A 25,505-nucleotide genomic window follows, 5' to 3' on the forward strand; every position below is an offset into this window, starting at 1 on the left:
CCCAGTGCTTTGGGAGGCCGAGGTGAGTGGATTGCCTGAGCCCGCGGGTTTGAGACCCGCCTGGGCAACTTGGTAAGACTTCATCTCTACAGTAAATCAAAAATTAGCCGGGCGTGGTAGGCGTGCCTGTAGTTCCAGCTACTTGGAAGGCTGAGGCGGAAGGATCACCGGAGCCCAGCAGGTCGAGGCTGCGGTGGCCGGGAGCGGCCACTGCACTCCAGTCTGGGTGACAGAGTGAGACTCCAACTCAAAATAAATAAATAAATAAAAATAAATAAATGTGTGTGTTCTAACTCCACCACCTGGCCATTCCCCCTCTCTCTCCCTCTCCTCAGGCCTCCCTATTTCCTCAGACACAACAATATTGAAATTAGGCCAATCAATAACGCTACAATGGCCTCTAAGTGTTCTAATGAAAGAAAAGCTGCACATCTCTCACTATAAATAAAAAGTTACCAATGATTAAGCTTAGTAAAGAAGACATGTTGAAAGCCAAGATAGTTTAAAAGCTGGGTCTTTTGTGCTGGACAGTTACCCAATTTGTGAATGCAAAGGAAAAAATTCTTGAAATTAAAAGGGCTTCTCCAGTGAACACACAAATGATGAGAAAGCGAAACAGCCCTATTGGTGATAAAGAGAAAGTTTTCATGATCTGGATAGAAGATCAAACCAGCCACAACATTTCCTTAAGCCAAAACCTAATCCAGAGCACGACCCTAATTCTCTTTAATTCTATTAAAGCTGAGAGAGGTTAGGAAGCTGCAGAAGAAAAGCTGGGAATTAGCAGAGGTTGATTCACGTGTTCTAAGAAAAGAAGCTGTCTCCATAACAAACATGCAAAGTGAAGCAGCAAGTGCTGATATAAAAACTGCGGTAGGCTGGGCACGATGACTCAACCTGTAATCCCAACACTTTGGGAGGCTAAGGTGAGAGGCTTGCCTGATACCTGGGGGTCTGAGGCCAGCCTGAGCAACTTGGTGAAACCTTGTCTCTACAATAAATCACAAAAATTAGCCGGGCGTGGTGGCATGTGTCTGTAGTTCCAGGTACTTGAAAGGCTGAGGTGGAAGTATTGCCTGAGCCCAGCAGGTCGAGGCTGCAGTGATTGTGAGTGTGCGACTGCACTCCAGCCTGGGCAACAAGAGTGAAACTCCAACTCAAAATAAAAAAAAAAGGCTGCAGTAAGCTATCCGGAAGATCTAGCTAAGATAACTGGCGAAGGTGACCACACTAAACAACAGATTTCATTGTGGACAGCCTTATATTGGAAGAAGATGCCATCTAGAACTTTCCATGGCTAGAGAGGGGGAGAAATCAATGCCTAGATTCAAAACTTCAAAGGACAGGCTGATTCTTTTACTAGGAGCTAATGCAACTGGTGACTTTAAGCTCATTTACTATTCTGAACAGTATGCCTCTTAAGAGTACTAAATCTATTCTGCTTCTGCTCTAGAATGAAACAACAAAGTCTAGATGATGCCACATTTATTTACAACATGGTTTGCTAAATCTTCTAAGCCCTCTGTTGAGACCTACTTTTTAGAAAAGAAATGTTCCTTTCAGAATATTACTACTCATTGACAAGATACCTAGTCACCTAAAAGCTCTGATGGAAATGTACAAGGAGATGAAGGTTGTTTTCATACCTACTAACACTACATTCATTCTGCAGCCCAATGATCAGGGAGTCATTTAGACTTTCAGATCTTACTGTTTAATAAATAAATTTTGAGGCCAGTCATGGTGGTCACACCTGTAATCCCAGCACTTTGGGAGACTGAGGTGAGAAGATTGCTTGGGCCCATTGGTTCAAGACCAGCCTCGGCAACTTGGTGAGACCTCATCTCTACAATAAGTCAAAAAATTAGCTGGGCATGGTAGCATATGCCTGTAGTTCCAGCTACTTGGAAGACTGAGGTCGAACGATCACCTGAGCCCAGCAGGTTGAGGCTGCAGTGACTGTGAGTATGCCACTGTACTCCAGCCTGGGTGACAGAGTGAGACTCCAACTAAAAAAAAAATTTTTTTGTGTGTGAGGCTATAGCTGCCATACATAGTGATTCTTCTGATGTATCTTGACTAAGTTGAAGATATTGTGGAAAGGATTCATCATTTTAGATGCCATTAAGAACATTCATGATTTATAGGAGGAGGTCAAAATATAAACATTAACAAAAATTTGGAAGAAGTTGATTCCAGCCCTCTTGGATGACTTCGAGGGGTTCAAGATTTCAGTGGAAGGAGGAAACTGCAGAGAACTAGAAGTGGAGCCTGAAGATGTGGCTGAAACGCTATAATATCGTCAAACTTGGACAGATGAGGAATTGCTCCTGTAGGATAAGCAGAGAAAGTGGTTTCTTGAGATAGAACCTACTCCTAGTGAAGATACTGTGAACGTTGTTAAAATGACAAGAAAGGATTTAGAATATTACATAAACTTACTAAAGCAATGGCAAGGTTTGAGAGGATTGACTCCAATTTTGAAAGAAGTTGTTTTGTGGATAAAATGCTAGGAAACAGCATCACGCTACAGAGAAATGTTTCGTGATAGGAAGAGTCAATTGATGCAGCAAACTTCATTGTTGTCTTGTTTTAGGAAATTTCCACAGCCAATCCAGCTTTCAGCAACCACCACCCTGTTCAGGAAGCAGCCATCAATATCGAAGCAAAACCCTTGATAAAAATTATGACTTACTGAAGGCTCAGATGATTGTTAGTATTTTTTTAGCAATAAACTTTTAAATTAAGGTATGTACTTTTTTTTTAGACATAATGCTATTGCACACTTAGACTCCAGTACAGTGGGAGACTTGTGTGACTTGCTGTATTGTGATGTTAGCTTTATTGTGATTGTCTGGAGCCAAACCTGTAATATTCCTGAGGTATGCCTGTATATTTAACTTTACAAAAAACCAGCACACCAATTTCCAAAGTGACTGTACCATTTTGCATTGCATAGTAACTTATAAGATTTTCAGTTCATCTGCATCCTTGACAGCATTTGGCAGTACTATATTTAGTTTTAGTCATTCTAATATGTGTGCTAGTATCTTATGTTGGTTTTAATTTAGAGGCCTAACATGCTGAGGATCTTTTCATGTGCTTATTGCCTTTTTAGGAGTAGGGGTATGTGGATGCGGCTGTAGAAATCTTTTATCCATTTTTAAAAATTAGATTGTTTTCTTATTGCTGTTTTGAGGGTTCTTTATGTATCAGATATGTGATTTGTAACTTTTTTCTGCCATAGATCAATAAAGCACATTATTTTCTTGAAAGACCTCTTAGTATTTTCCAAGATATAACATCATATTTAATTTCATTTTTATATGCAATATGCTATTAGCTTTATATTTCTAACTGTAATATTAAAAGCAAAAGCATAATTAATTTACATTAACTTTTAAAATAATATGCAGAAATCCAAAACCAAAAATTTGGCAATGACATTAGATTTCATTTATCTTTTGAGTTTGGAACCTAAGTATTATTATTATTATTATTATTATTTTTTTTTTTTGAGTCAAAGTCTCACTCTGTTGCCCAAGCTGGAGTGCAGTGGCACTGTCATGGTCACTGCATCCTTGACCTGCTGGGCTCAGGTAATCCTTCCACCTCAGCTTTCCAAGTAGCTGGGACTACAGGCATCTGTCACCACACCTGGCTAATTTTTTTCTTTTTTTTTTGAGTTGGAGTCTCACTCTGTCACCCAGACTGGAGTGCAGTGGCCGCTCCCGGCCACCGCAGCCTCGCCTACTGGACTCCGGCGATCCTTCCGCCTCAGCCTTCCGAGTAGCTGGAATTACAGGCACGCGCTACCACGACCGGCTAATGTTTTGATTTATTGTAGAGATGAGGTCTCGCCAAGTTGCCCAGGCGGGTCTCGAACCCGCGGGCTCAGGCAATCCACTCACCTCAGCCTCCCAAAGGCGCGGGATTACAGGCTGAGCCACCGAGCCCAGCTTGGCTAATTTTTTAATTTGCTGTAGAGATGAGATCTCATCAAGTAGCCCAGGCTGGTCTCAAACCCTTGGGCTCCGGTAGTCCTCTCATCTCAGCCTCCCAAAGTGCTGGGATTATAGGCATGAGCTACCGTGCCTGGCCTTATTATGTATTTAAGAGAACACTATGAATTGCTTAAATATTTGGTGGGTGATGTAAGTATTCTTACATACTGTCTATTTCATTAAAAAAAGGATAAATTGTGTATTTCATTTAAATCAACGTTTCGTACTAAATTGAAGCACTAAACAAATTTAACTGACATCATATGGAAAATAAATTACCTTTGGAAAATATTTTTTAGCATATAACTATTTTGTATTAGTGAATTGGAAGACATCAACAGGAAATATCACAGAGGACAAAATGAAAACAGAAAAAGAGCCATGGGACAGAATCTTTCTTAACTGGGATTTCTCCATTTTCAAGGTTGATACGTAACTAGTTATATTCTAGGTGCATAGGAGAAGTTAATTTGCTGTATACAATGGATGCCTAAGTTTTTGATTTATTGTAGAGATGAGGTCTTGCCAAGTTGCCCAAGTGGGTCTTGAACCTGTGAACTCAGGCAGTCCACTCACCTCAGCCTCCCAAAGCGCAGGATTATAGACTGGGCCACCGAGCCCGGCTGGAATGATATTTTTAAAATGCTGAAAACTAGCATAGAATTCTGTACCTAGGGGAACTCCCCATCAAAAACATAAAATGTCTTCAGATGAACTAAAACTGTGTAAATTTGTTGCCAACAGTCTCATACTAAAATAAATTATAAAGAATTCCTTAGGTTAAAGGAAAATGATTTCATATGAAAACATGAAAGTGCAGTAAGGAATGAAGAGTTATCAAGTCATTAAATATGTGACTAAATATAAGTGAATATTCACATGCCAATCAATGATAATGTAACAATGTGGCTTAAATTAATTAAATGTAGCATTAAAATATGTAACAACAATAGGAAAAGGAGTGAAGGAGGTAAATGGAGTTAATGTTCTAAGATCTTAATATTGTCATGGAAATAGTGTAATTTATATTTGAGTTTAATAATTCATTTCTTTGTAATTCCTAAAGGAATTATAAAAGAAATGGAAACCAGCGAGATTAAACGGGGCAGAAAAATGGAAAAAATAAAAGAAACTTGATTGACTCTTAATAAAGAATCAAAGAAGAACAAAAGGACAAAAGAACAAAGATGGGATAAATAGTAAGATGCTAGATTTAATATGAAATAGATCAGAAAGTACATTAAATGTAAGTAGCCTAAATTCTCCAATATAAAGAGACCAGATCAAAACGAAGCACTGTAATATGCTTCTTCTAAGAGACACACCTTACATATAAGGACCAGTGAGTTGGAACATTAAATGATAGAAAAAAAAAGCATTGTATAAACATTAACAATAAAAAGCAAGTGGTGTAGCTAAGTTAATACCAGACAAAAGGGACTTTAAGGCAAGAAGCATTATTAGAAATGAAGGGAAACATTTCTTTTTAAAAATTTTATTTTATTTTAGAGTTGTGGGGGTACATATAGGATTTACTACATAAGTAAATTGCATGCAGATGAGTTTTGGGCTTCTAGCTGACCCTCTCTCCCCCAATAGTGGACTTGGAACGCAGTGTGTTATATGCCTTTTATCCTTCCTCTCTCGCTCCCTCCTTCAGCAGTACCCAGTGTCTTTTGTTCTCACCTTTGTGCTCATGTGACCAGTGATCAGGGCTTGCTTTTACATGAGACTATGCAGTATTCCATTTTTTGTTTCTGTTATAGTTTACTTAGTAAACCCATCCCATGGGTTGTCTCTTTACTCTCTTGATGATTCCTTTTGTTGTGTAAAAACTTTTTTAGTTTGATGTGGTTCTACCTGTCTACATTAGCTTTTGCTTTTGAGTACTTGACCATGAATTAATTGCCTATTCTGATGTCCAGGAGGGTGTTCCCTAAGTTTTCTTCTAAGATTCTTATAGTTTGAGGTTTCATATTTAAGTCCTTGATTTTTTTTTTAGTAAAGCTTTTTATATGGTAATAGTTAGGGGTCTAGTTTTATTCTTCTGCATGTGGTTAGCCAATTTAAAAAAAAACTTAGATATGTGTATCTTTTAAGCAAAAATGAACAGAACAATGGGTAGACAAATTCACAGTTGTAGTGATTACGTATGATACCTCTTTATCAGTAGCTGATACTACAAAAGACAAGAACAAATCTGTGGGACAGAGATCTAAATAACACTATCATGAGCTGCATGACATGTAGACCATGCACCCAAACAGTAACCGAGTATACATTCTTTTAAAGTATACATGAATTGTTTGTCAAAAGAGAGCATATATTTGACCATAAAGCAAAACTCAGCACGCCATCAAATATAAATTACCATTATCAGAAATATCAATGTTTCTATCACTCCATAGTCATTGGAAAGAGGAGAGGATATTACAACTTTGTGAAAAATTTTGAAAAATAGGATAAGTGGACATTCCTATAATTTTACCATTTAGTAAAACTGAAACAAAAACTAATCCTCTAAATAGTTCTATATATACTAAAGACATTGAATCTCTAAATCTAAATTTTTTTCACAAAGAAGTCTTCAGGCTCGGGTGGCTTCCCTGGTGAATTCTTTTAAACATTCAAGGAAGAAATAATACTAGTTTCACTCAGTCTTTCAGAAAGTAGAAAAAAAGGAAACACTTCTCAGTTTGTTTTATGCAATCATCATAATATGATACCAAACTCCAAAGAGGACATGAGGAGAAAAGAAAATTGCAAGCCTGTTTCTGTCTTATCAACATAAATGCATGAGTTCTATGCAAATTATTATTTATCAGATCCAGTAATATATAAAAGAATTATTTATCATGACAACATTGACTTTTTAGGTATGTATAATTCACAAATCAGCAAATCAAATTCACCCTAGTAACAAATCAAGGAGGGAAATTTTATCTCAGTGGAGAAAACATTTGATGAAATTTAACATTTTTTAATGATAAAAATAAGATCTTCAGTAACTAGGAATAATATGAACTGGTATTATCTGAATATGTATCAAATACCTATAGCAACTATTGAAATATTTAATGATGAAATATTGAAAGATTGCTCCTTAACATTGAGAATGAGACAGCGTTGTCTGGTATCACCACTGCTATTCAACATTGTATTCAGGTTCTGGTCCTTGCAGTAGGACCAGAACAAAAAAAAAGGAAAGGGAAGGAAAGAAAGAAACTATCATTCATAAGTTATTTTATATACACAGAAAATCCAAAATAACTAACAGATAATTTACAGTGAATTAATCAAGGTCATCACTGTATACAAAGTCAGTGTTCAAAAATTAATTGCATTTTTATGTGTACCCACAAACAAAGAGAACTAAAAATGTTCTTATGCCATTTAAAGTAACATAAAAGTATTAAATAGCTAGGAATAAATCTGACATGATATGCAAGACTTCTAAACTGGCTTTATTAAGAGATACTAAAGAAAATGAAGTGACATAATGTGTTCATTCATTAGAACACTGTTGTTAGTATACCTACTAACTGATCTATGGATTAAATGCAATAACAATTACAATCCAGGGGTCTCTTCTGTGTGCATCAAATAGAAAGGAGAGAATGGAAAGGGAACGCTTTGAAACTTATATCGAAAAGCAAGGAGCCAAGCTGGATATCAAGATATATTATAAAGCTATATTAATTTGAGGTGGTATATAATTGGCACAGGGAGAGAGACAGAGGTCAACTGGTTCAGAAGCAGACCTACACATAAGTATTCACTTGATGTACAGCAAAGGTGATATTGCAGTGTGATAGTGAAACTTTAATGTATTAATGCATATTGTCGGGTCTTGGGGAAAAAATTGATCTTTACTTTCTATCTTACACCGTATACACCAGTTTTGGATGGAGGGTACCTCCTAAGTGTGACGAGTAAAATAATGAAATATCTGTTAGAAAATGTTAGAGAATACTTTGATAACTTTGGAATGAGGAAAAATATCTTAAACAGCATATAAAATGTACTAATCAAGCCGGGCTTGGTGGCTCAGCCTGTAATCCCGCACCTTTGGGAGGCTGAGGTCAGTGGATTGCCTGAGCCCGCGGGTTCGAGACCCGCCTGGGCAGCGAGACCTCATCTCTACAATAAATCAAAAAATCAGCCTGGCGTGGTAGCGCATGCCTGTAATTCCGGCTACTTGGAAGACTGAGGCTGAAGGACCGCGGGAGCCCAGCAGGTCAAGGCTGCGGTGGCTGGGAGCGGCCACTACACTCCAGTCTGGGCGACAGAGTGAGACTCCAACTCAATAAAATGTACTAATCAGAATGGGGAAAATTGATGAATTTGATTATATTATCATTAAGACCTTCTTCTCATTAAAGACACCATTTTAACAACATGAAGAATAACCCTGACAAAACATGTACAAAATTCTTACAAATCTGTTAAAAGACAAGCTAATATAAAAGTGGGCAGAATGCTTAAACAGACTCTTCACAAAAACACACAATAGATGTCCAAATGGTCAGTAAACATAAGAAAAGATACTCAATTAGCTATCAGGGACAAGGCTCGGTGGCTCAGCCTGTAACCCCAGCACTTTGGGAAGCCTAGGTGAGCGGATTGCCTGAGCCCGCATGTTCAAGACTCGCCTGGACAACTTGGTGAGACCTCATCTCTACAATAAGTCAAAAAATTAGCCGGGCGTGGTATTGCACACCTGTAGTTCCAGCTACTTGGAAGGCTGAGGCGGAAGGATCACCAGAGTTCAGCAGGTCGAGGCTGCGGTGGCTGGGAGCGGCCACTGCATTCCAGTCTGGGCGACAGAGTGAGACTCCAGCTCAAAAAAAAAAAAAAAAAGTTAGCTATCAGGAAAATTACTTAAAATTGTGATCTGATAGCCACACATTCTAGGATGACTAAAATGAAAAAGTGCTTGCAAGGATGTGAAACAACTGGAACTCTTGTACAGCTGGCAAGTCCGTAAATTGGTACATCTACTTTGACAAACTCTCTACCAAGATTGAACATACACAAATCCTGTGATCTGTCATTTCTACTCCTTGCTATTTGCCCTATATAATTGCATATGTATTTTCACCAAAAGACATTATGAGAATGTTAAAACAGGATTGTTAGTAATAACTAAAAACTGAACAACCTGGATTTCCAACAACAGTTGCAGGAATAAATAGTGGTGTATTTATAGGATGGAACACTAGACCCACATCATGGTTAAATCTTAAAAGCATCACAATGAATAAAAAGAAACCAGACACAAAAGAATATATACTATATGTTTCCATTCATGTGGAGGTCATAAACAAGGCAAAATTAATTATGTGTTAGAAATCAGGATAGTGATCAACTGATGGAGAGGGAGTGGAGATGCCTCTGCAGTGTTTAGAATGTTCTGTCTTGATTAGGATGCTAATTACACAGGTGTGTTCACTTTGAGAAAATTCCTCAGACTATATTTATGGTTTGTGTACTTTTCTGTACATCTTTTGCATTTCAATAAGTTTACCTTAACAGTATAGTGAGGGTACCATCTGTGTACTTTTAAATTTTTCACGATAAGAACTTTTAGTGATAAAATTTAATTAAAAGAGAAAACTAATCTGTGATATTAGAAGTTTGGATAGTGGTTATCTGTGAGAGGTTAGTGATCAGGTGGGACTTGAAGAGGCACTGAGGAGGTGCTGGTAATGTTCTATTTTTTTATTATGAATGCTAGCTACGTAAATTGGTGGGCTTTGAAAATTCAGTGAACTATGATTATGACTTATTTACTTTTCTTTAAAACTGTTATACTGTAGTACAAAATTTGCTTTATTATAATAAGAAAGTAAGGAAGAAAGATTGTTGGGAAGATTTAGAAAAAATAAAATTTGCCTAGTATTGATAATTATTGAAGCTGGGTAGTAGGTGCATAAGGGATCTTCATGTTTTTCCTCTGCTTTTGTGTATGTTTGAAAAAATCCACACAGTAATTAAGATAAACATGAGGAATAGAAAGCAGGTAACTGGTTGACTGGGTGGGGTGAGGAAACAGTGACAACAGGAGGAGGAAGAAGAGGGAGCTTCGTGGTCTAAGATAAATGTCTTTTTTTTTTTGTTGGAGTCTCACTCTGTTGCCCAGGCTGGGATGCAGTGGCGTGCTTACGGCCACCACAGCCTTATCCTGCTGGGCTCAGGTGATCCTTCCACCGTAGCCTTCCAAGTAGCTGGGACTACAGGTATACGCCACCACGCCCGGCTAATTTTTTTATTTATTGTAGAGACGAGATCTCACCAAGTTGCCCAGGCTGGTCTCGAACCCCTGGACTCAGGCAGTCCTCTCGCCTCAGCCTCCCAAAGTGCTGGGATTACAGGTGTGAGCCACTGCACCTGACTAATTGTGATGATGCTTTCAAAGGTGATACACATTTGTGAAAACTTAGCCAAATAGTGTTAAAAAAATCAGAAAACTTAGGTTCCACTCATTCCAACTATTATTTTCCTGGAAGAAGATCAGACACTGGCAAACACTTAGACTTGCTAAATGAATCAGTGAAAGACTGGGGTGCCTCTTGATATTTATGGTCTACACTTTTTTTTCATACTACATAAAATAATGGACATTGTCTAATTTCTTATAGGTGAGGTACAGATTATTTGAGAAAAGTATATACATGTAATCAGAGGGGACCACACTTTGGGGCTATTCTGAGATAAACTGACATAGATGAATAAAATGCAGAAATAGCTTTTTTGAAGATGAAAAACAGTCACCCAAGGCTCATTTCTGGACTTGATTTATTAGCACCATGAGGCAAATAAATCAAAACATTCATTACCTGGTGAGTGGGGATAATTTACTTCTCCCCTCCCTGGCTTTATCAGGGAATAACTGACAAATAGAAATTATCTATATTTAAGGTATACAACATGATATTTTGATACATGTATACATTGTGAAGTTATTACCAAAGAGAAACTAGTGAACATATCTGTCACCTCACATAATTATCTTTTTTGTGGAAAGTGAGAACACTTAATAGCTATGCTCAGCAAATTTCAAGTATACAGTGCCTTATTATGAACTATAGTTACTATGCTGTACATTAGATCTCCAGATCTTATTCACCTTACATCTAAAAGTTTGTGCTCTTTGACCAAAATCCTCCCATTTCTTCTCACCTTAGTATCTAGTAACTACGATTCTACTCTGTTTTGTGAATCTGTCTCTTTAGAGTCCACATATAAGTGCACAGTGTTTGTCTTTCTGTATCTGGCTTATTTCACTTAATGTAATGCACTCCAGGTTTTTCCGTGTTGTCACAAATGACAGGATGTCCTAAGACTAAATAATATTCCATTGTGTATCTCTCTCTCTCTCTCTCTCTCTCTCTCTCTCTCTCACACACACACACACACACACACACACACAGACACACACAGAGACACACACACAGACAGACACACATACTTTATTCATTCATCCACTGACAAGGTACTTGTTTCCATATCTTGGCTACTGTAAATAATGCTTCAGTGAACACGGGCATGCAGATATCTCTTTAGGATACTAATTTCAATTCCTTTGGATATATACTCAGAAGTGGGATTACTAAATTAGAGATAGTTAGAGGTAGTTGTAGTCTTAATTTCTTGAGGAACCTCTGTGCTGTTCTTCATAATGCTGTACCAGTTTATAGTCTCATCACCAGTGTGTAGTAGTTCCTTTTCTTCTCTCTTCACTAACACTTGTTGTCTTTGGACTTTTTGATAATAGTCATTCTAATAGGCGTGAGATGATAGCTCACAGTTTTGATTTGCATTTTTGTGATGCTGAGTATATTTTCATATGCCTGTTGGCCATTTGTGTGTCTTCTTTGGAAAAGTGTACATTCGGATCTCTGCCCATTTTTAAATCGAGCTATTAGTGGGTTTTTTGCTATTGAATTGTATGAGTTCCTTATGTATTTTGGATATTAGCTTCCTGTTGGATATATGGTTTGCAAACCTTTTTTTCCCATTCCATAGGTTGCCTTTTATTTTGTTGATTGTGCTGAAACTTTTTGGTTTGATGCAGTCCCACTTGTTTATTTTTGCTTTTGTTGCCTGTGCTTTTGGTGTCATATCTATAGAATTATTGCAAAGACCAGTGTCAAGGAGCTTTGCCCATATGTTTTCTTCAAGGATTTTAATTGTTTCAAGTCTTAGGTTTAAGTCTTCAATCCATTTTTGGTTGATTTTTGTGTATAGTATACAAGAACAGAGTTGATTCAAATGTAGGAGTGTCCAGCAAGTGTTTGACACGTGTTGGTGCTCATTACAGTTTTAAAGCTAATGATATAAATAAGGCAGGCATTCTAGATTAGAGTGCAGATTTCTCTTGCATTTTTAAGACAGCACTTTTAAAGATAGAACACTCTTAGCATAGGTTCCTAAAACCTGTAGTGCTTGTTCATTCTCTTTATATGTCTCATTGAAAGCCTAATCCAGAAAAGATAGCTGCTGAAATTGTCACTAATTCTGTCAGATTCTCTGGATCATTTGCATAAAAGTAGTGCTAATGTTCTGTGCTCAAATTAGAGTATATGAACCATATTTATCAAATGTACTATACATGAAATTAAAGTATAAATTGCAGCTAATATAAAAAGGCAAGTCATTTTATTATGGCAGAATAATAGTAACATTGTAAAGGGGGATAAAAAGCCCAGAGGGCCTTAATTAGGGCTCTGATTAGGAAAAAGATTGTATTGATGGAGAGTGTGTGTTTGAGAGAATGATCTTTCATCCTTTGATCCCCTTTTTAAAGGGAAGAAGACTGATATGCATTTGTACAGCCTTATATGAAAAGTAGGAAAATAATCTGATGAGAGGGTTTCTTTCTTTTTAGAGGATTCAATATGGAATCATCTGATTTGGTAACCTCATATGTGCCTAACATAGTCTTTGCTGTTGAGCTCTTATTCTAGGGCACTTGTTTTCAAGAGGTGATTGAAAATTGAGGAATGATTTGTTTAAAGTTCAGAAGTAGATATGACTATATTAGGTGAGTATTTGTAGGCATATTTGTTCAAACTCTGTTTCATGTTTTGGGATTCTAACTCATATTTCTTTTTGGTAGGGACACACGATACCCACATACCCACATATTTAGATGGTGTTTACCATAAAATAATATTGCTTTAATTTAGGTCTTGTACTGCCTAGGTGCCATCATTGAGAGATCAATTCTTTAGTGTTGATATGCTTAGATACTAGTACTGGTTGTGTACTGAGTGTATAACTTGGCTGATAGAAAAATGAGATGTACAAATGACTATATTTATATAGTATTCAGCTTATTTCAGAATTAGAACAGTGGTTTTTTTGTTTGTTTTATATTTTTCCTATAAGCTTTCTTTCTAGACCAACTCTCAAATATTTAAAATTGTAAATAGGTCTTTCTTAGGATCTTGCTCTTACTAGAGTTATTGATCACTTTTCATTGATGTCTGCCTCATAAAGCAGAAGAAACCTAACTTACAGAAGCCAAGAAACAGTTCCCCCCTCAGTTGCTATTTTATCCTGAGGAGCTCTCGTACTGGACTACCTAGAATATATGATGCTTATGAATGTGTAGTTTCATAGCTCTGCAAAAGCTGAGTGGAAGAACTGTTTTTTTACTTTCTTTTTTGGTGGTGACCCCAACCTGATATTCTTTAAAATGGGCAAACACTGCCAATGTTTCTAACATTTCAAAGCAGGAGTTGAAGTTTCTTGCTGTCCTCCATTTTAGGGAAAGAAAACCATTCTATACTAGAAAGGTAGGTTTTTTTAAAGTTTGCTCTCAGCAAAATTATTTCTTTCTTGTGTTACCTTAAGCCCTTTGGTTTTTTGCCAGTGTGATTTAATTGACATTGACATGTCTTTCTGTTACTGTGGCAGCTTTTCAGTCTTTATGTAATAACCTAATTTCTGCTTCATTGGTTGTAATTTAGTCTCAGATGATTTCCCATAGAATGCAATTTCTTGCATAGTATATAGGTTCTTCTTAGCCTGACAAATGATCTTTCTAACCTCCTGGGAGGACTAGATGCCAAAGATATTCTCATATTCTCTAAAATTCTAAGCAAAACTATTGCGTATGTGATTACTAGCTTATGAATTATTTCAGTAATTCTCCTTGTTTCACCTTTTCCCCAGTTTATTGTTCAACTTAAGGATATTTTTATTTGGGATGTGTAGCCCAGTCACTGGGTCATAACTATAATCAATATGTAAGTATAACAATAATTTGTTAACAGCCTCTTCATTTCTATTCTTTTTTTTTTTTGAGTTGGAGTCTCACTCTTTCGCCCAGGCTGTACAGTGGCATTCTCATGGCCATCCCAGCATCAACCTGCTGGGCTCCGGCGATCCTTCTGCCTCAGCCTTCCGGCTACCATGTCCAGCTAATTTTTGATTTATTGTAGCGATGAGGTCTCGCCAAGTTGCCAGGCTTGGTCTCAGACCCACAGGCTCAGGCAATCCACTCACTTCATCTTCCCAAAGTGTGGGGATTACAGGCTGAGCCACTGAGCCCAACCCATTTCTAATCTTAATAGCTAACATTTTTAAAGCTGTTACACTGTGCTAGCCTTCATTCTTAAATTACTGCTTTACATTAATTATCTCATCTAACATTTGGTTCTGAGGTATATCCTTATATTTTCATTTTTCCAGGTGAGAATATCGGGACATAAGAGTTTAAATAATGTGCTTATTTTTTCACAGTTAAGAAATGCTGATACCAGCATTAAAACCCAGCTAATCTGGCTATAGAACCTGTATTTTTAAATACTATTTTATATTGTATTGCATAATTTTTGGTTAGTGTAATATGTATTATACTTGTAAATTTTGTTTGCCATTTTTTATAAAATGTGGACATTCCCTAGTCAAGTATGTATTACTAGACCATATGAAATTTGTCATAGGTATCATCATAAATATTAATAATCTAGTTTTGTTGTTGTTTTTTGAGTCAGAGTCTCACTCTGTTGCCTAGGCTGGAGTGCAGTGGCACGCTCATGGCCACCACAGGCACGCATCACCACACCTGGCTAATTTTTTGATTTATTGTAGAGATGCGGCTTCGCCAAGTTGCCCAGGCTGGTATTGAATCTGTGGACTCAGGCAGTCCTCTCACCTTAGCCTCCCAAAGTGCTGGGATTATAGGTGTGAGCCACCATGCTTGGCCAATGACCTAGATTTAATGAAGTTTCTTTATCATTAAAATAATTTCCACTTACATGATTAATAACAACAATAGATACCACTTCTTGAGTAGTAAATGCTTTATGCTTGCTATTATAACAAACAATTGATTTAGGTAAGTTTTGTAGAGAAATGAGGAGGAAATTATTATAGAGGTAAGAAAAAGCATGGCAGTTTTAGGACTTGAAAGAAGGCCACTTTGATTACAGCTCACAAAATAAAGTGGGGAATTGTGAAGAAAGATCAGACACAAGACAAAGGCAGGAGGCCAGACGACAAAGGATTTTTAATTTTTAGCCTAAGAATGGTAGAAAGCCATCAGTAGGCTTTAAACATGATCAGATTTCCTTGCGTTAACAGAGTCTGGCTGTAGTGTGAAATTAGAAGGAGCAGAGTGTGGATCCCATAAGACTACTATTTAGAAGGATATTATATAATAACCCAGGCCAAGAGATAATAGAGTCTTGAATTTTGAGTGATTATAGTGGGAAATGGAAAGAAATGGACAGGTTTGATAGGTAGGTAGTAGGCAGAATCAGTGGGAACTGTTAGTTGGCTGAATATGGATAGAAGATGAAGACAAAAGATGAACAGGCCTCGGGTTTGTACATCTTAGGTGGAGGAGAGTGTTGTTCGTGGCCTAAGCTGTAAGCTAAAGGCGCTTAAGTTTGGTATGATGTGGGACATGATGTATTTGAGATCCTTAAGTCTCATAGAAGTGGCTGTTTTTTTGTTTTGTTTTGGTTTTGAGTCGGAGTCTCACTCTTTCACCTAGGCTGGTGTGCAGTGGTTTCATCACTGTTATCTCAGTCTCAACCTGCTGGGCTTAGACGATCCTTCTGCCTCAACCTTCCAAGTAGCTGGAACTACAGGCATCTACCACCATGCCTGGCTAATTTTTTTTAGTGTAGAGATAAGATCTCTGCAACGTTGCCCGGGCTGGTCTCAAAATCCTGGGCTCAGACAATCCTCTTGTCTTGCCCTCCCAAAGTGCTGGGATTACAGGTGTGAACCACTGTTTCTGGCAAAGTGGCTATGTTGAGTAGGCAGTTTGGATGTGTGTGTCTGGAGCTCAGGTCTGAGAGTAATTAAGGCAGCTAATAGGTATACTTCCCTTCTTGCCACAGAGAAAAATATAGAATGAGATAAGCAGAAAGTTTAGGAAGAAGTCTTGAAGAACTAAAAATTTCACATTTGAGGGAAGAGGGTAAGCTGGAAAGGCTACTGAGAAGGAGCAGCAGGGAGGTTGAAGGAGTGTGGATGCTGTAGATGCCAACAAGATGTAGAAAATCCTGTATGTGAAAAATTGTTATAAACACTACTGAGAATATAAAACTTTGTGAAACAGGAAGACATATTTTCACAAGGGAGAAGTGAGTTTCAGGAAAAAGAAAGAGCTCACTTGAGTTGAATGCTTTGCAGAAGGCTAGTAAGATAAACTAAAGAGATTTGGTTGTATTGGTGACCTGAATGTGATTTGTAAGAAGCATTTTCGTGGGGTGGGTAACAGAAGCTAGAATGAAATCATTTGAAGAGGAGAAGAGGGGTAGCTGAAACTGCCAAAAATCAGATTACTATGTCAAATCATAGTGAGCTAGATTATACATAAAATTTATGACCTTATAACTCATATATAGTTTGCTCTGATAGTTGCTCCTATGTCATAGGAAGAATTTTTACCCATAAACCGCTGAGTATGTGCAGTGTCAAAGTTACCAAGGAGAAGTGTCACAGTGGGGGAATGGTCTCAATGGATAACTGTTAGAAGAGAAACTCCAGAGCCCTTGGGTAGTGGAAGATGATCATTTGTGGGATACCTTGATATTGTTTTTTTCCTTGCCATATTATTGCTTTCCTCAATGTAAGAGACATTTATACACTTCTTGGTACTTTTCAGGTAAGCTTAAAACCCCTCTAGTGTTACATAGATTGTCTTTCTTTTCCGCTAGAAGGACTTTAGTATTCAAAGGGAAAAACAATAAAGGGATCTTCTCCAAAAGGAATTTCATTTAAGTGTTTTTATTTTTCTTAGGAAAAGTAGGTATCTGTCATTTTATTTGTTTTTCCTTTCAAGAATAGTACACAAAGTACACAAGTCAGGAAGAAGCTATAGAGCCTGTTATCACCACTACTTTTTAACAGAAAGTTGGAGAATAGTAGACAAGACAAAAAACACAATAGGTTAAAAATAGTTTTCTAGGCCGGGCTCAGTGGCTCACCTGTAATCCCAGCGCTTTGGGAGGCCGAGGTGAGTGGATTGCCTGAGCCTGCAGGTTCGAGACCCACCTGGGCAACCTGGTGAGACCTCATCTCTACAATAAATCAAAAAAAATTAGCCAGGCGTGGTAGTGTGCGCCTGTAGTTCCAGCTACTTGGAAGGCTGAGGCTGAAGGATCACCAGAGCCCAGCAGGTTGAGGCTGCGGTGGCTAGGAGCAACCACTGCACTCCAGTCTGGGTGACAGAGTGAGACTCTAACTCAAAAAAAAAAAAAAGTTTTCTTCCAAGCAGTATGATTATAAAACTTAGGAAACCAAAGAGATTCGACTGAAAAATTACTGCAGACAAGCAAATTTATTAAAATAGCAGAAAACCATACTCTGTGTACACACACATGCACACAGAACATTATTATTAATGTTATTATAACATTATTATTATTATAAAAAGAAAACACTCTTTTTATAATTTATTATAAAAAGAAAACACTCTTTTTATAATTTATTATTATAAAAAGAAAACACTCTTTTTATAATATCAACTGCAAAAAGATAAAATGCCTAGAAGTAAATTTAACAAGATGTAGAAAGTCCTACATGAGAAAATCATTAAAAGCACTACTGAGGATACAGAACTTTGTTAAACAGGAAAATCCATTATGAAATGGATAGAGTCAACATCATAGAGGAAATTCGTTTTTCATAAGTTAAAACAAACATTTCGGGGAACTCTCTTCCCTCTCCCCCCTCTAATAAGATAAACTACTTCTACAGTTTGTATGGAAAGTGGACCAACAAGACAAATTAGAAGAACACAGGAAAGGAAGAAGGATGAGGAAGATTAGCCTTACCAGATGATAAAGAATAGAGTAAATGTTTAATTATTAAAACATTTTAGCTCTGGTTTATGTATAATCACGCCAGTAAAACAAAGGAAAAGATCTAGAAGTAGACCCATGGAATTTAATTAGTATATGATTATGATAAAGAAATGATAAATGTGATCAAGAAAAGTTGAACTTTTTAATAAATGGTGTGGAGAGACTGGAGAGCCATCTGGAAAAACAAAGTTTTATCCATACCTCACATTCTGCCTCAAGGTGAACTCCAAATATTTCAGAGATTTAATGTAAATAATGAAACTTATAATTTAAATTGATGTGTTTGAGAATATGGGCAGATTGGAGTGGGGAAGTCCTTCCTAAATAACACTAAACCTATTATCCATAAAAGAAAAGATTGATAAACTCAACTATATGAAAATTAAGACCCCTAATAGCAAACAACTCTACTCCTGCTACTCAAAGTGGGGGGGAAAGGCCAGGAAAAAAATCGTGGAACTCTATATAGACAAAAGACCAACTTACTTAAAACTCTTACTAGTCATCAAGAAAAAGACCAGCAACCTACCAAAAAATGGATGGACGATACAAGCAGACAGTTTACAGAAAATTAAATATAAAATGATTCCACCTGTTTGAGACCCGCCTGGGCAACTTGATGAGACCTCATCTCTACAATAAATAAAAAAATTAGCCGGGAGTGGTAACGCATGCCTGTAGTTCCAGCTACTTGGAAGGCTGAAGCGGAAGGATCGCTGGAACCCAGCAGGTCAAGGCTGCAGTGGCCGGGAGCGGCCACTGCACTCCAGTCTGAGTGACAGAATGAGACTCCGACTCTAAAAAAAAACAAAAACAAATGATTCCACCTTATACTGAGATAATGTTTTTCACCTGTTAGGTATCCAGTCATCAGAAAGTTGGACAAGATTGTAGTGTACGATAAGGTAGTGAGGGAAACAAGTCACTCATACATAACTGGTGGTAGAGGTACAGACTGATAGCATTGCCTATGAAGATTGACTTGTAATATATTTCAGAAACACAGATATATTTATTACTTGTTCAGAAATTCTGTTTCTGGGTGTTTATCCCACAGATGTATCTGCAGATGTGTGAATGAATGTATTTACGAGGTTATTCATTACCAAAATTATAATGGCAAATGTTTGCAAAGAAAGTTTTCTCAATAACTGGAGAGAATCCATGTTTAATTCTTGATCCAATCTGTTAAAATGTAGCAAATACTTTAAACATTTATTTTCTCCTGTTTAAGTTTAATTTTGAGCTTCCTTCTCTTTTTTCTTTTCATTTTTTTTTTTAGTCCGAGTCTCACTCTGTCACCCAGGCTGGAGTGCAGTGACAGGCTTACAACCACTGCAGCCTTGACCTGCTAGTCTCAGGCGATCCTTCTGCTTCAGCCTCCCAAGTAGCTGGAACTACAGGCATGCGCCACCCTGCTCAGCTAATTTTTTGATTTATTGTAGAGATGAGGTCTCGCCAAATTGCCTGGGCTGGTCTTGAACCCCTGAACTCAGGCAAGCCTCTCACCTTGGCCTCTCAAAGTGTGGGATTACAGGCGTGAGCCACTGCACCCAGCTTAATTTTGAGTTTCTTGAGGAAAAGAATCATTTCTCATTCACTTTGCAGGGTGTTCAGTTGTGTTATACATTATTTTTTAAATAATTTTATTGAGATATAATTCACAATATCAGAAAACCTACCCTTTTAAAGTGTACAATTTAGTCATTTTTAGTATGTTCACAGAGTTGTACATTATCACCACTATCTAATTTTTAGTATATTTTTATCACCCCCATAAGGAAAACCCATAACTATTAGCAGTTATTCCTCATTCCCCACTCTCTTCTAGCCCCAGTAACCCATTAACCCATTAATCATTTTTTGTCAATATGGATTTGTCTATTCTGGGTATGTTGTAGGTTATACTTTATTTCTTTTTGTAGCAAAATAATATTTTACGTATAGGTATGCAACATTTTCACTCATTCATCAGTTGATGGACATTTGGGCTATTTATACTTGTCAATTGTGAATAATGCTGAAACTTGCATATGAGTTTTTGTGTGAACTTAACATTTGGTTCTCTTGGCTATATGCTTAGGAGTAGAATTGCTTTTTAACATTTCCATGGCCTACAAAACTCTTTCTCAAAGCAATTGCACGATTTAAAAATTCTGCCAGCCATGTATTGAGGGTTCAACTTCTCTACATCCATGTCATCATTTGTTATTGTCCGTCTTTTTTATTTTAGCCATCCTAGTGGGTGTGAAGTGGTATCTTGTTGCGGCTTTGATTTACGTTTTCCTAATGATCATGATATTAAGCACCCTTTCATGTGCCAATTGATAGTTTGTATATGGTCTTTGGAGAAATGTTTATTCAAATCCATTGGCCATCTAAAAATGAGTTTATTTGTCTTTTTACTGTTGAGTTGTAAGAGTTCTTTTTATATTCTGGATACACATTCCTACTCAGGTTTATGATTTGTAAATATTTTCTCCCATTCTGTAGATTGTCTTTGCACTATATCATGAAGTTTATCATTTTTAATTGTGTACAATTCATGGCATTAAGTACATTTATAATTTCATATTAGCAAATAGAAGTTCTGTAATCATTCAGCAAATAACACCCTTTTTCTCCCTTTTCCAGTTCTGATAACCACTCTTCTATTTTTTTATCTCTCCAAATTTGCCTATTCTAGATACCTCATATAAGCAGAATCATTCCATATTTATCCTTTTGTATCTGGCTTCTTTCACATAGCATGATGTCTTCAAGGTTAATTTCTTGTAGTATGTATCAGAATTTCATTTTTATGGCTGAATAATATTCCTTTGTATATAACACATATTTCTATTTATTCATCTGTTGATTGGACACTTGGGTGCTTCTACCTTTTGGCTAATGTGAATAATGTTTTGATAAGTGTTGTCATACAGGTGTCTGTTTTGAGTCCCTGTTTTCAGCAATTTTGGATATGTACCTAGGAGTGGAATTGCTGGGTCATATGGTAATTCTGTGTTTAACTTTCTAAGGAACTGCCAAACTATTTCACAATAGCAGACATATTCCCTAAATGTCATTTGTTAGTGTCTTTTGAAGCACAAAAGTTTTTAATTTTGGTTAAGTCCAGTTTATTTTTTTGTTTGGTTGCTTTGTGCTTTTGGTGTTATCTAAGAAACCATTGCCTAACCAAGGTCATGAAAATATATTCCTGTTTTCTTCTAATGTTTTTATAATTTTAGTTCTCACATTTAGGACTGTGATCCATTTTGAGTTAGTTTTTGTTTATGCTATGAAGGGTCTAACTTGATTCTTTTGCGTGTGGGTATCAAATTGTCCCAGCACCATTTGTTGAAAAGATTATTTTTTTATCCATTGCCTTGGCACCTTTTTAGAAATCAGCTAACCGTAAATGCAAGGGTTTATTTTTGGACCGTGAACTGCATTCCTTGATAGATGTGCCTCTTCTGCCATTTTCTTTTTCTTTTTTTTTTTTTTGAGGTGGAGTCTCACTCTGTCGCCCAGACTGGAGTGCAGTGGCATGCTCCCGGCCATCGCAGCCTCGACCCGCTGGGTTCCGGCGATCCTTCCTCAGTCTTCCAAGTAGCTGGAACTACAGGCGTGCGCTTCTACACCTGGCAAATTTTTTTGATTTATTGTAGAGATGAGGTCTCGCCAAGTTGCCCAGGCGGGTCTTGAACCCGCGGGCTCAGGCAATCCACTCACCTTGGCCTCCCAAAGTGTGGGATTACAGGCTGAGCCACCAAGCCCGGCCGCCATTTTCATGTTAAATTGATTACTGTAGCTTTGTAGCAAATTCTGAAATCTGGAAGTGTGAGTCCCTTCTACTTGGTTCTTTTTAAAGATAGTTTTGATGATTGTGGACATGAGTTTTAGGATTAGGTTGTCAATTTCTGCTTTGAAGCTGTAGATTGGTTTGAGGGGAGTATTGCCATCTTAACAATATAAGTCTTCCATTCATAAATATCAGAATGAATTGAATTCTAATCAACTCACAGATTTTCTCTTTTATCTTTTCTCATTTTTGATAAATGACTGAAACTTCTGACCTTAATAAACTCCATTTTCTACACTTTCTATTTAAAAATTTGCACCTAGCCGGGCTCGGTGGCTCAGCCTGTGATCCCAGCACTTTGGGAGGCTGAGGTGAGTGGATTGCCTGAGCCCACGGGTTCGAGACCTGCCTGGGCAACTTGGTGAGACCTCATCTCTACAATAAAATAAAAGATTAGCTGGGCGTGGTAGCGCGCACCTGTAGTTCCAGCTACTTGGAAGGCTGAAGCAGAGGGATCACCGGCACCCAGCAGGTCGAGGCTGCGGTGGCCAGGAGCGGCCACTGCACTCCAGTCTGGGTGACAGAGTGAGACTCCAACTCAAAAAAAACAAAAATTTGCACCTAATCTTACTTCTTTCCTTCTAACAATGGCAACTAATTGTCTCTTTTCATCGTGGTTCCTCTGAAACTCGTTATTTTGATTGTGCACCATTTCACTTTTATTCAGTATTCATATTCAATTTCTCTTTTGCACTGTTTCTTCTGCCTTAAATCAGTTGTCTCACTGTTCTAAACAGTACTTACTCTTGAATGGATTGCCTCTTAAGTAGTATTCCCATCATCTTTTTCTCAATTCCTTCACTTCTAAACTTCTTAATAAGCAATCTTCTCTCCTAGCTTCTTGCTTCATTAGTTATTTATTCATTAACCTTTTGGCCAAGTACTTTAGCTCTTCTGGACTTCAGTATTTGCTTTCTGTCAAGTGAATGAATTGGTCTAGGTTCGTTGTGTTGTCTTTCTAGCCTCTGGAAAGCTCCACTACACTTGGAGCTCCAGTGTAGTATACAAAAGTAAACTGTTGTCTACTGAATTTTGAATGGCACATTTTGAGCCTTTTGCCACATCAGCAGCCACCCTTGCGGGCCTCTGTGGAACTTCCAGGAACACAGCTTAAAAGCTACTAGAAAGATTCTTCAGTTCTAAGGTTTGGCAACTCTATAGTAATTACCACAGTTACATTCTTGAAAGTTTTAAATAATTGACTCGTTGCCAAATTAAATGTTCTTATACACCATCTCTCCTGGACATCTTGTAGTACATAAACTCTTGGTTATACTCTATTATACTCCTCCCCCGCAAATTTTCTTCCTTTGTCTTTAACCACACATACTCTAGGTGCTGTTTAGCTTAAATTCCAACACTTCCAAGAAACTTTTCCAAATTATACTAGCTCATAGTAACATTTCCCCCCCAATAATCCACTGTAATATTCATTATTTATGCCATTCATTTGACACTTAAAAATTATACAAGTTATTTAAGCTAATAATTATAACTTATACCTAGATTCTGACTTAAAGAAATGTAATCTATAGAAGAATAGAGATGTACAAAATAATTGAGTTAAAAGTAATGAGTGCCATAGGAGAGGTACAGAAGGAATTCTGTGGAAACTTAAAGAAGGTAAAGATACCTTTCCCCTGAGAGAATAGGATAAAGTATCCCAAAGAAGATGGGTTGGATTGTGAAAGGAATATAATATCTAAACTTCCAGAGGTGTTCATTTCCAACTAAAGGAGCAGTGTGAATCAAGGCAAAAGTAGAAAAGCATGAGATGGCAAGTGTTTTGATTTGGTTGAAAGAGTTAGAATGGGAAGGAGTGGGATATAAAGATATATAAGTAAACCCTAACTGAATATAGTTTTGTTTGTTGTCTTTTTATAATATGTATGTCTTGTTTTCCCAATTATGTTATAAACTCTTTGAAGACAAGTAAAAAACTCTATTTTTGGTCGGACTTGGTGGCTCAACCTGTAATCCCAGCACTTTGAGAGGCTGAGGCGAGTGATTGCCTGAGCCCGCAGATTTGAGACCAGCCTGGGCTACTTGGTGAGACTTTGTCTCTATAATAAATAAAAAATTAGCTGGGTGTGGTAGCGCACATCTGTACCAGCTACTTGGAAGGCTGAGTGGGGAGGATCACCGGAGCCCGGCAGGTCGATGCTGGGATGTCCATGAGTGTGCCACTGCACTCCAGCCTGGGCTGCAGAGTGAGACTCCAACTCAAAAAAAAAAAAAAAAAAAGGTGACTCTAGTTTTTAACATCAGGTCTATGGGTAGAGGATCAGTATTCAGTAAAATTTTGTTAAATGTATGATAGATAGAAACAGTAGTTCCACAAACAATCATTATCCAGGGGAACTTCTTAGCACACCTTTCTGTTTACTTAGACTGGTTTTATTAGTAAAATCTGGTTAGAGCTCCATAGTAATGACTGCTTACAGCCAGCATGTCCTTAGTGAATTTTTTAAAAATGAAAATTGGGTGCAGTTGTGTGTCCAGTTAACAGTACTCAGTTTAATTCATTTCCCAAATTACATGAGAAATGCTGAGTTGAGTTGAGAAAAAGAGAATTGGTATTAACACACTTAAGTCTTTAATGTAAGCTCTTTTTATATTTTTATTAAATTAGATTTTTAAGAGATTTTTAAGATTCAGGATTTCATTCTGAATCACAGGATTCAGATTTCTTTTAACTAAAGTGTTTTAAAAAGAAATTAAGTGTTAGAAAACCGTATCCAAGAATTTTGTTGGACTATGCATGGGTAAGTTTTTAAAAAATATTCTAAGGTATTGTTTTGTATAATTGAAAAAAAGATTAGAAACATCAGCTACTCTACTGAAACAGTGTATTGCTATGCATCCTTGGTACTACTGTTCTCCATGGAAAGAGTATGTTGTGTACACATATAACAAAAAGACAGGAACATTGATTGTGCCTGCTTTCAACCTTTTCTCTCCAATAGCATACACGAATCCTTTTCATTTTTATAAATCAGAATGTACTTGACAAATTAAACTGGAATATATACTTAGTATAGGGGAAACTTTTTGTCATTTGGAAAGTGGAAATCATCATTACTTTCAGAAGTAATTTTAGATATTCTTATGGCAAAGCAATTCATTATTTTACAATATTTGTTTTGTTTTAAACTTTCTATATCATATACTAGGTGAAAAACCATTTCGATGTGATGAATGTGGTATGAGATTCATACAAAAATATCATATGGAAAGGCATAAGAGAACTCATAGTGGAGAAAAACCTTACCAATGTGAATACTGTCTACAGGTAAGACAGATGGTTTGAAATTCGTCTTTCCT

General features: G+C 37.2%; 1 protein-coding gene across 5 annotated transcripts in view; it reads left to right on the forward strand.

Annotated features, from left to right (window-relative positions):
• The window catches only part of ZNF148 (zinc finger protein 148), a 141,334-nt gene that overhangs the window by 107,281 nt on the left and 8,548 nt on the right, over window positions 1-25,505 (forward strand). For all 5 annotated transcript variants that reach the window (XM_021706358.1, XM_021706357.1, XM_008072874.2 and 2 more), the window contains one exon: window positions 25,355-25,473. In XM_021706358.1, the coding sequence (XP_021562033.1) occupies window positions 25,355-25,473 (119 nt within the window). The remainder of the gene's footprint in view (window positions 1-25,354; window positions 25,474-25,505) is intronic.

The sequence above is a fragment of the Carlito syrichta genome, unplaced genomic scaffold, assembly GCF_000164805.1.
Source record: "Carlito syrichta isolate Samal-C Ts95f unplaced genomic scaffold, Tarsius_syrichta-2.0.1 Scaffold315477, whole genome shotgun sequence".
NCBI lineage: Eukaryota > Metazoa > Chordata > Mammalia > Primates > Tarsiidae > Carlito > Carlito syrichta.